The sequence below is a fragment of the Myotis daubentonii genome, chromosome 2 (genome assembly GCF_963259705.1).
Source record: "Myotis daubentonii chromosome 2, mMyoDau2.1, whole genome shotgun sequence".
In the NCBI taxonomy this organism is placed as follows: Eukaryota; Metazoa; Chordata; class Mammalia; order Chiroptera; family Vespertilionidae; genus Myotis; species Myotis daubentonii.
In genome coordinates this window covers 33459866-33472416 of record NC_081841.1, presented here as the reverse complement: position 1 = coordinate 33472416, position 12551 = coordinate 33459866, and the positions used below count along the sequence as shown (strand labels likewise).

Sequence of the window (12551 nt, the reverse complement as noted above, 5' to 3'; positions counted from 1 at the left end):
CAGGTAGAAAAAGTAAGTGAATTCCTTTAGATTTTGATGAGAAATGGATTTCTAACCATGACTCAAAATTAAATGTTGATACATTTAAATATCTAAAAATAATTTTTTGAATGAAAAAAATTTACTATAGGCAAATTCAAAAGACAAATGACAAAATGGGAGAAAATATTTGCAATATGTCACAAATGAAAGGCTAATATTCTTAACATATAAAGAACTTTTTAAAGTTGAGATAAGAAAGCAGAAAAATAACAAGAAATTTTAAAAGTCATCTCTAAACAAATGGAAAGATTTTCAACTTTACTCACAATAAGACAAATGAAAATTAAAACTAGTTAAGATGCCACTTTTACCTCTACTTTGGCAAAAATTAAAACGTGTGACCACACAACTTGCTGTTGAGGCTGTGGAGAAATAGTCACTCTCCCATATTGATGGTGGAAATGGAAAGTGATACAATGACTATGAAATGGGATTTGGTAATAGCTAATAATACCACACCTGCACTTACTTTTGCCCACCAAACCCTAGGTATTCACCCTAAGGATATGTCTCCATTAATATGAAAAAATTGTGCAAGGTATTCATTACAGAATTGCAGCATATTGCATTACTTATAATTGTAAAATTTCAGAAATAACCCTGTTTAGGGAAAATCTAACTTCTCTTATGTTTCTCCTTTACCCATGCTTACAGCTCTTCTGACACCAGGTTTGTGGGAGGTTTTCCCACACCAAGCAATTCTGAAGTTATTTTTTGTGAAACATGGGAATCAGGAAATGAGTAAATATATTGATATTATTAGCAACTAGGGTTCTCACTGTGGGTAAAGTGAGATACCAAACAGGAATTGGGGGATGCAAGGAAGAGTATTGTGGCATATATCTTCATTCTGGCCATTGAAAGGTCCTGGTAACAATGACATCCCAGTAGCAATGAGCTCATTTTGCACCCATATCTTGGTTTCTAAATGCCCTTCCTCACTAGAGGAACAAGGGAACCTTGAAAAAAATGACTGTTTACAAGGTTAAGTAAAAGGAAGAACAAGTTGGGCTTGAAACATGTTGTTGTACCAGAAAACAAGAAAAGGTTCAGAAATGAAAAGGGCGCTTATTAAAAAGACACAAGAACCTAGATAATTTTTGTTAACAAATATCATCCCAATAAATTTAATTAAAAAATAAATAGATGCCAATAAAATAAAATAGACACAAGAGCCTGTTCGATGCAACTCCCACTGGCCAAATATGAGTCAATTTGAGTAACAAGATGAATAAAGTCAGTAATGGATTATAACACAGACTTCTAAAACATCTCATAAAGACAAGAAAGAGGGGCAAAGATAGCTCGGAAAAATTTTCTTTCTATATACGAGTATTTAACCAATACTCGTTAAAGGCATCTTAGAGTTAGAAAATTACGGCTTACAACCACAGAATAATTGTTTCAGGGAGGAATCACGAATGCCCCCTCACTCAATAGGGGAATAGTTTTAGGTAAGCCAGTGTTTTCAGACAGTCTTAAGTATCCGTCCGCTATCATGTGCAGTGTATGAATTACAAAGGGAAATGAATGCACCTTTTGATAGAAAAATTTGATGGATGCCACCTTTCGCCAAGTTACCAAAGGCAATGTAGAAAATAATGACACATGGTGACATGCTGTGACTCCTGAGGTAATGTCTTCAGAGACGCATGTCTCATGGAGACTTTCTCCCCAAATGCACAGCCTAAATGTAATCATGAGCAAATAGACAAACCCAACTTGTGTAATACTTTTATAAAGTGTCCCTGTTTATGTCATTTTATAAATGTCACAAGGAAAAGGAGAGGAATTACTGTGCATGGAAGAATAACTGCAGAATGTGGCCATTCAGACATGTCTTAGGACACATGATTAATTTGGCCCCATATAGAGTTGACTTCAAATGCACTCAGCTCTTCAGAAGCTGTAATGAATAAAACTAATGCCTGGTAATAGCACCCAGGGAGTTGACATAGGAATACTCCTTTGTTCATCTTTTTCTTCTCTTTTCATCTCTACTCTTTATTTCGGTATGCTGGAGCAATTACAGTGCTAATGTCACCTAAATAAATCAATGGTTAAATAATAAAATTTTAGGCAGCACATAGCAAAGTTCAGATTCAGATCCCGATGTTACTTCCACTGCTATGTACCTTAGTTTTCTTATCTACAAAACGGGATAATAATAGTGTTTATCTTGTAAGGGTTATAAGGATTAAATTAGTTAAAATATTTAATAAATACAATTAGAGGCATACATTTTCAATTTCATAGCTGTAATCAAAGAATAAAATATCATCCCAATAAATTAAATTAAAAGAATAAAATAATTTATCATTGTCCAAACCAGAATACTTCTGAAAGTAAAAGAGAGCAACATGAATAATTATGCTGGGATAATAGATATAAACAAGGGCTCTTCTGGGAAAGCCAGGCTGTATGATATATTAGTCAGGTTCCCCAGAAAAATAGAACCAGTAGGACATTAGGAGGTCAGAAAGTCCCACGGTTTGCTGTTTGTAATCTGGAGAACTAGGAAAGTTGGTGGTATAATCCAGCCTAAGTCCAAAGGCCTAAGAACTAGAATTGGAGTGGGGATGGTGGGGGGCAATAGAATAAATCCCTGTTTGAGTCAAAGGACTGAGAACCAGGAGCACCATGTCTGAGGGCAGGAAGAAATGGATGCCCCAACTCAAGCCAAGAGCAAATTTGCCCTTCTCTTTCCCTTTTGTTATATTTAGGCCTTTAATAGATTTGGATGGGGTCCACCCACACTGGTGAGGGTGAGTTTTACTCAGTCTACTGATTTGAAATGCTCATCTCTTCAGAAAACACCCTTACAGACATGCTCTGAGATGACTTTTTACCAGCTATCTGGCATCCCTTAGCCCAGTCAAGTTGACATATAAAATTAACCATCACATATGGGGCCAGCCCAGCTATTATTATTATGCCTCCCAAAGTAATTATTATGTCTATCTAATAAGAGTTTATTACATGTATGGCACTGAATAAAAATTCTGTCACGACTTTACTTAATCCTTTTAAAATACATTTAGGGAAATGTTTGTTATTCCTATAATTTGTATAGAGAAACCAATTGACTTTCCAAGATCACACACCTTGAGAAGGTTAAACTGGGATTGAAAGAGGCTATCTCTCATTTCAAGATTCATGCTCTTAGAGAATATTATACACTTGCCCACTCACATCAATCCATAATCTCTCAACACGCTGGTATATGAAGTAGATGAAGGCTTCCAGACTCCAGACCATTTTATGTTTCGTTATTTCATGCTTTTTAAAAATTTATTTTAGATACAGAAATGAAGGGAGAGGGAGAGAGAGAAACATTGATGACAGAGAACCTTCTATCAGCTGCCTCCTGAATGGCCCCTACTGGGGATTGAGCCTGACACCCAGTCATGTCCCTTGACCAGGAATCAAACCTGTGACCTCTTGGTGCATGGTACTACACCCAACCAACTGAGCCATACCACCTTGGCCCATTATCTATTGCTAATCTTAATATGTGTTTTTGGTGTATAGGAACACGTGGTGTTTGTCATACATGTTTGACTCCTGCTTCCATCCATTCAGAGTAGCCCTAGTATGTAATGGTCTCTGATTTAGCACAGAGTTATACATTGTAGTTTTTACAAAAAGAAAATAAAAACGAAGATAAGAAGGCAGTATAGTAATATATTGGCACTGTGTCTGAGAGCTCAGATGAAAATCCCCATTCCATTACTTATTGTCCATCTGATCACGAGATTGACACCATTTCAGAACCTAAGTGCATTATTCAGATTGGAGAAAACAAAGGAAAGATGGCAAGCTTGAGGAGGGCCAGGTTCAGGATATAAAGCTGTAGCCAATCAAACCACCATCCCCTCTGAGTATGTCTACTTACTGGAGCAACCTGTAAGCCACTGCAGCAGTCCCAGGAGCTAGCCCTCCCCTCCTCAGAAGGGTTAGGTCTTCTGTAATAGAATGCCCTGTTTGCATCACTGCTCCCTCTGTTTCTCCTTCCTTCACCAATCTATTTTTAAAACCTATTTTGAAAAGTCCATATTTACTTCTGCACCCTATCTGTTCCCATCAGATCTCTCATACTATGCTATGCAAGCTTCCACTATGAGTATTACATCAAATCCTGAAATATGGGTGATTTAACTAATATCCTATAATGCAATACCCATTAGTGCAATACAAAATAATATTATGAGATTTTATTAGCTCATAGCAGTAAACACAGATTGCATTAAAAGCTGTTCCTATTTTATTTTTGAAATGCTTGGATATGATAGACTAATATAAAATACCCAATTATGCTGCTCTGAAACTGTAAAGTTAGTTTCCTGCTGAGCAGGTTATGTTAAATCTTTTCCTTTTATTTTATTCTTATGAAGGATAAGGAAATGGTGGCTACGGGGTTTCTCTTTGTTCACCTTCCCTAACTGCATAGAAAACAGTTTAAGAGTACTTCCCAGGAAACTGTTTCTGACCTCCTGCCCCTCGCTTTCCACCAGACACTAGTAACAACATCAAATGCCACTTCTTAGCATTAAAAATTAGATATTATCTAGCATTAGGCTCTGCATAGCACAAGGTAAAGGGGCTTTTTGGCAGATAGCCAGGTAACTAGCTCCACGCTGACCAAACAGGACCATGCGAAGCCTCACTGGAGAGTCCTGGTTATGCTTCTAACGTTTCTCTCATCCTTGTTATAGGAAAACCTGTCAAAAGAGGAATTTAATATTTCCATTTTAGGTGTTCATTTAAAAATTTTTTTTTACCACCCCCTACAAGTATACCAACTCTTTCATTTAACAAAGCCATTATCACACCAAGGTGAAGGCTACGTAGGAAAAAAATCTCATTCAAAGTAATAATGCCGTATTGATGGCTTTCTGTGCTAATAATTTTGAGGATGAGAATAGAGTGACACCAAATGACCATTTCTGAAGTCTACTAGTCAACATGCTTTTGTTCTATTAAGCAAGAAAAAAAAAAGATCACGTTTCGGTATTAGAATAAAATTTGGTAAGTATAACTAGAATACTGCAACTTTTACTTTGTGAATAAAGTATTTCTAATGTCTGTCAATAGGGTATGAACTGTTTTAAAAGTTTTCTTGCTTAAACAATCATAAATATTTCAGTGCTATTCACAGATTACAGATCACAGAAAAATATTTTACAACAATGGAAGGCTACTTCTCCAGCATAACCACACAGAGTTATTTTTTATCAGACACATTAATTAATCAATGCAGTAGAAAGGGGTCATCGCTGATAACACAAAAGCCATACACAAAATTCTCCAGTAAGCATCTCCAGTTAGCATGTCCACTTGTTGTGCTAACTGATAACCCTTTGAACTACTGTCTCATCTTTCTCTTTACCTATAAATATCTCAGAGAAACTCTTATAATTATGGTCCCTATTTACTTACTGTACAATTTCTTCTCAGTCCACTGGAATCCAAATTTTACCCTGAGCTTTTCCAACAATGTTCTCTTTAAGTTTATTGGTGACCACCTACTACAGGTAAATGTTTCCCTCATCAGAAATGGTTCTGATGAGGGAAAGAGGAAGGAGAAAGGGTGGAGCAGGGTTTCCCTGGTCAATGGTTCATGCTTGTGCCAGACTTCCTAGGTGCTATGGCCTAGGGACTCCCCATCTAACCTCTTTCAGGAACTCCTAACCAAGTGGAGGAAATGCTAATTAGACATCCTACCAGGTGAGAAAAATGGGTGAGAAGGAGCTTTTGGAGCTACATTCGAACCCAGATACTCTCAGGGGGGTTGGGAGAACACCACAAAGCAAAAAGGTTTTTATATAGTTTTCATTAATCAGAGTTACCTGCCGGGAGCCAGTCCACCCTTGTTGCTTGACACAGTAGCTACAGGGAAGAAACATCTGCACAGCTTACGTTTCAAGGGACCTGGCATATATGGCATATGTTTGCTCCCCCTCTTAACACTATGTGTTTTAAACAGGACCACCTCCCCAAGAAAGGTTGTTTCCCCAGGTGAGGATTTTTCCCTGAAATTAGGGAGGGAATAAAACCCCTTAACTAAGTTCCAGGTGGGTAGTTAATCCCTTTAACTATGAAAAATCACGCTTAAGCTACATAATCTTTACTCCCTGGAATGGAGATAAGAAATGCCCTAACCTTTGGAATAGAAATTGATAGGATTAAAATCAACTGGTATAAATACAGATGTAATGAGACAATAAAACACAGAACCTGGCTGGAGATCCTGGCTAGAACCTGACTAGAGAACCTGGCTGGGCTGCTGATCAACTGAACACTGTCTCCGTGTCATTCCTTCTTCGCTGACTCCGTCCACACCTTTGGGAACCCCTGAACCTGCTGGGGTTGGACCCCAACAATTGGCGCCCAGCAGGTGCCATGGCCTCCATCATGTCAGACACCGTCAGCAATGAAGATTCTACTGGGGGCTGCCCATTTTCTTTAACTGGATTCCTTTTTGGCAACATCAGTGCAGCCGGGCAGCTGGAGGGGGAAAGCGTCTTGGACGATGAGTGTAAGAAGCACTTGGCAGGCTTGGGGGCTTTGGGTCTGGGCAGCCTGATCACTGAACTCACGGAAAATGAAGAATTGACTGGGAATGATGGTGCTCTGGTAAATGATGAAGGATGGATCAAGAGCACAGAAGATGCTATGGACTATTCAGACATCAGTGAGGTAGCAGAAGATGAAAGTCGGAGATACCAGCACACAATGAGGAGCTTTCAGTCCCTTTGCCACTCAGAATATGATGATGATGACTATGATGCTGATTGTGAAAACTGATTGAAAGTTGATGCCTCCTCCACCTCCACCCCAGGACCATTAAAGAAGGATAAGGACCAGGATGCTATTACTGGTGTGTCTGAAGATGGAGAAGGTGTCATCTTGCCCTCCATCATTGCCCCTTCCTCTTTGGCCTCAGAAAAAGTGGATTTCAGTAGTTCTTCTGACTCAGAATCTGAGATGGGACCTCAGGAAGCAACACAGGAAGAATCTGAGGATCGAAAGCTGACCCTACCATTGGCTGAGATTATGCAGCATGATGCTACTAAGCTATTGCCAAGTGTCACAGAACTTGTCCCAGAATTTCGGCCTGGAAAGGTGTTATGTTTCCTATGTCTTTTTGGACCAGGAAAGAATGTCCCATCTGTTTGGCAGAGTGCTCGGAGAAAGAGGAAAAGGAGGCATCGTGAGCTGATACAGGAAGAGCAGATTCAGGAGGTGGAGTGCTCAGTAGAATCGGAAGTCAACCAGAAGTCTTTATGGACCTATGACTATGATCCGCCACCACCTCTAGAGCAGTGTCTCTCTGATGATGAAATCACAATGATGGCTCCTGTGGAGTCCAAGTTTTCCCAGTCTACTGGAGATATAGAGGAAGTGACAGATACCAAACCAAGAGCAGCTGAGTGGCGTTATGGGCCTGCCCGACTGTGGTATGATATGCTGGATGTCCCTGAAGATGGCAGTGGGTTTGACTGTGGCTTCAAACTGAGAAAGATGGAACATGAACCTGTGATAAAAGGTAGAATGATAGAGGACTTTAGGAAATTTGCGGAAAGCAGTGGCACTGATCCTCTGGCTGATGAAAACTTCCTGATGGCGACACAACATTGGGAGGATGATATCATCTGCGATGGGGAGGATGTCAAACACAAAGGGACAAAACTTCATCGTGCAAGCCTGGCAGGCTGGCTTCCTTCCAGCATGACTAGAAATGCCATGGCTTACAATGTTAAGCAAGGTTTTGCAGCCACTCTGGATGATGACAAGCCTTGGTACTCCATTTTTCCCATTGACAATGAGGAGCTGGTGTATGGACGTTGGGAGGACAACATTATTTGGGATGCTCAGGCCATGCCCTGGCTGTTGGAGCCTCCTGTTTTGACACTTGATCCCAATGATGAGAATCTCATTTTGGAAATTCCTGATGAGAAGGAAGAGGCCACATCTAACTCCCCCTCCAAGGAGAGTAAAAAGGAATCATTTCTAAAGAAGAGTCAAATTCTCTTAGGGAAAACAGGAGTCATCAAGGAGGAACCACAGCAGAACATGTCTCAGCCAGAACTGAAAGATCCATGGAATCTCTCCAATGATGAATATTACTACCCCAAGCAACAGGATCTTCGAGGCACTTTTGGAGGAATATTATCCAGCACTCAATTCCTGCTGTGGAATTACGGCAGCCCTTCTTTCCCACCCATATGGGGCCCATCAAACTCCGGCAATTCCATCGCCCAGCTCTGAAGAAGTACTCCTTTGGGGCATTGTCTCTGCCAGGTCCCCACTCAGTCCAACCCTTGCTAAAGCACGTAAAAAACAAAGTTAAGATGAGAGAACAAGAGAGGCAAGCTTCAGGTGGTGGAGAGATGCTTTTTATGCACCCATCTCAGGACCTCACAGGCAAAGATGGAGATCTTATTCTAGCAGAATACAGTGAGGAAAATGGACCGTTAATGATGCAGGTTGGCATGGCAACCAAGATAAAAAACTATTATAAGCGGAAACCTGGAAAAGATCCCGGGGCCCCAGATTGTAAATATGGAGAAACTGTTTATTGCCATACCTCTCCTTTCCTGGGCTCTCTCCATCCTGGCCAGTTGCTGCAGGCGTTTGAGAACAATCTTTTCCGTGCCCCAATTTATCTTCATAAGATGCCAGAAACTGATTTCCTTATCATTCGGACAAGGCAAGGTTACTACATTTGGGAATTGGTGGATATCTTTGTGGTTGGCCAGCAGTGCCCCTTGTTTGAAGTTCCTGGGCCCAACTCCAAAAGGGCCAATACACATATTCGAGATTTTCTTCAGGTTTTTATTTACCGCCTCTTCTGGAAGAGTGCAGATCGGCCTTGGCACATCCGAATGGAAGATATAAAAAAAGCCTGTCCCTCTCATTCAGAAAGCAGCATCCGGAAGAGGCTAAAGCTCTGTGCTGACTTCAAATGCACAGGGATTGACTCAAATTGGTGGGTGCTGAAGTCTGACTTTCGTTTACCAACTGAAGAGGAGATCAGAGCTATGGTGTCTCCAGAGCAGTGCTGTGCTTATTACAGTATGAGAGCTGCAGAGCAGCGACTCAAGGATGCTGGCTATGGTGAGAAGTCCTTTTTTGCTCCAGAAGAAGAAAACGAGGAAGATTTCCAGATGAAGACTGATGATGAGGTTCGCACTGCTCCTTGGAACACCACAAGGGCCTTCATTGCTGCCATGAAGGCCAAGTGTCTCCTGGAGGTGACTGGGGTGGCAGATCCCACAGGGTGTGGTGAAGGATTTTCCTATGTGAAGATTCCAAACAAACCAACACAACAGAAGGATGATAAAGAGCCTCAGCCAGTGAAGAAAACAGTGACAGGAACAGATGCAGGCCTCTGTTGCCTCTCTTTGAAAAATGCCAAGCAACTTCTACGTAAATTTGGCGTGCCTGAGGAAGAGATTAAAAAGTTGTCGCCGAAACCGGTTTGGCTCAGTAGATAGAGCGTCGGCCTGCGGACTGAAAGGTCCCGGGTTCGATTCCGGTCAAGGGCATGTACCTGGGTTGTGGGCACTTCCCCAGTGGGGGATGTGCAGGAGGCGGCTGATCGATGTTTCTCTCTCATCGATGTTTCTAACTCTCTATCTCTCTCTCTTCCTCTCTGCAAAAAATCAATAAAATATATTTAAAAAAAAAAAAAGTTGTCCCACTGGGAAGTGATTGATGTCAACACAATGTCAACAGAACAGGCCCGCTCTGGGGAAGAGCCAATGAGTAAATTTGCCCGTGGGCCAAGGTTTTCTGTGGCTGAGCATCAAGAGCGTTACAAAGTGGAATGTCAACGCATCTTTGACTTACAAAACAAGGTTTTGTCATCAACTGAAGTCTTATCAACTGATACAGATAGCAGCTCAGCTGAATACAGTGACTTTGAAGAAATGGGGAAGGCTATAGAGAAGAAAACCAGCTCTCAGCTGTCACATGAACAGGAGGAGCAGGAGTGGAAGGAACTACAGAGGATGCTACTGGCAGCAGCAGGAAACAATCACAGAGATGATGATGCAGCTTCTGTGACTAGCCTGAACTCTTCTGCCACTGGCCGTTTTCTCAAGATTTATCACACATTTCTAGATGAAGAGGGGAAAGAATATGTTTGCTGTGAGATGGTCCGAAATCCAGCTGTCATAGATGCCTATGTGTGCATACGGACTACAAAAGATGAGGATTTCATTCGAAAATTCGCCCTTTTTGATGAACAGCACCGAGAAGAGATGCGAAAAGAACGGCGGAGGATTCAAGAGTAGCTGAGGCGGCTTAAGCAGAACCAGGAGAAGGAGAAGCTTAAAGGTCCTCCTGAGAAAAAGCCAAAAGAGTTGAAGGAGCGTCCTGACCTAAAGCTGAAATGTGGGGCTTGTGGAGCCATTGGGCACATGAAGACAAACAAATTCTTCCCCCTCTATTATCAAACAAATGCTTCACCTTCCAATCCTGTTGCCATGACAAAGGAACAGGAAGAGGAGTCGGAAAAGACAGCCGTTTATAATGATAATGAAGAACTTATCAAGGTTGAAGGGACCAAGATTGTTTTGGGGAAACAGCTAATTGAGAGTACAGATGAGGTTTGCAGAAAATCTCTGGTTCTCAAGTTCCCTAAAAGCAACTCCCCACTAAGAAGAGACAGCGAGTTGGAACCACTGTTCACTGTGACTATTTGAATAGACCTCATAAGTCCATCCACCGGCGCCGGACAGACCCCATGGTGACACTGTCATCTATCTTGGAGTCTATCATCAACGACATGAGAGATCTTCCAAACACTTACCCTTTCCACACTCCAGTCAATGGGAAAGTTGTAAAGGACTACTACAAAATTATTACTAGACCAATGGACTTACAGACACTTCATGAAAATGTGCATAACCACCTCTGCCCGTCTCGAGAAGAGTTCAGAGAGCATTTGGAGCTCACTGTGAAAAATAGTACAACCTACAAAGGGCCAAAGGACTCCTTGACCCATATCTCTCAATCCATGCTGGATCTCTGTGATGAAAAACTCAAAGAGAAAGAAGACATATTGGCTCGTCTAGAGAAAGCTATCAATCCCTTGTTGGATGATGATGACCAAGTGACATTTTCTTTTATTCTGGATAATATTGTCACCCAGAAGATGATGGAAGTTCCAGATTCTTGGCCATTTCATCACCCAGTTAATAAGAAGTTTGTTCCAGATTATTATGAAGTGATTGTCAGTCCAATGGATTTAGAGACTATACGTAAGAGTATCTCCAAGCACAAGTATCAGAGTCGAAAGAGCTTTCTGGATGATGTCAACCTTATCCTTGCTAACAGTGTTAAGTACAATGGGCCTGAAAGTCAGTATACTAAGACTGCTCAGGAGATTGTGAACGTATGTTGCCAGACATTGACTGAGTATAATGAACATTTGACTCAACTTGAGAAGGATATTTGTATAGCTAAAGAAGCAGCTTTGGAAGAAGCAGAATTAGACAGTTTGGACCCAATGACCCCAGGGCCTTATGCACCTCAGCCACCTGATTTATATGATACCAACACATCCCTCAGTATGTCTCGAGATGCCTCTGTATTTCAAGATGAGAGCAATATGTCTGTCCTGGATATTCCCACTACCACTCCAGAAAAGCAAGTGACACAGGAAGGTGAAGGTGCAGATGGTGATCTTGCAGATGAAGAGGAAGGAACCGTGCAACAGCCTCAAGCCAGTGTCCTGTATGAGGATTTGTTTATGTCTGAAGGAGAAGATGATGAGGAAGATGCTGGCAGTGACGAAGAAGGAGATAATCCTTTCTCTGCTATCCAACTGAGTGAAAGTGGAAGTGACTCTGATATGGGATCTGGTGGGATAATAACCAAACAGCCCTGCATGCTTCAGGAGAACACAAGGAAGGGCATGGAAAATGAAGAAAGCATGATGTCCTATGAGGGAGACTGGGGTGGCTTCTCATGGTTTGGAGGATAGCAACATCAGTTATGGGAGCTATGAGGAGCCCAACCCCAAGTCGAACACCCAAGACACAAGCTTCAGCAGTATCGGTGGGTATGAGGTATCAGAGGAGGAAGAATATGAGGAGGAAGAGCAGCGCTCTGGGCCAAGCATGCTATTCCAGGTCCACCTGTCAGAGGACGAGGAGGACAGTGAAGATTTCCACTCAATTGCTGGGGACAGTGGCTTGGACTCTGATGAATGAGGCTTCCTTTGGTCCTCCTTGGTCAGCCTTCCCTGTTCTCCAGTCTAGGTGATTTAATCCTATCTAATAAAAGAGAAACATGGTAATTAGCCATACATCCACTACCCTTCCCATTGGCTAATCAGGGCGATATGCAAATTAACTGCCAGCCAAGATGTCCAGCAGCCAGGCAGCTTGAAGCGAACATGAGGCTTGCTTGCTTCAGTGACGGAGGAAGCCAAAGTTCTCTGCCTGCTGCTGTCGGCCTCTGAGCTTGCAGTTTGAAACATTGTTACAAATATAGAA

At 41.7% G+C, this 12551-nt stretch overlaps 1 protein-coding gene across 1 annotated transcript; it reads left to right on the top strand.

Annotated features, from left to right (window-relative positions):
- Window positions 1–6444: 6444 nt before the first annotated feature.
- Window positions 6445–11979, top strand: LOC132227377 (transcription initiation factor TFIID subunit 1-like). The gene is given in 7 exon segments (XM_059682381.1): window positions 6445–6845; window positions 6847–6875; window positions 6878–8206; window positions 8209–9524; window positions 9741–10692; window positions 10695–11936; window positions 11939–11979. Coding segments are annotated over 7 exon segments (5310 nt in total).
- The last annotated feature ends 572 nt before the right edge of the window (window positions 11980–12551 follow it).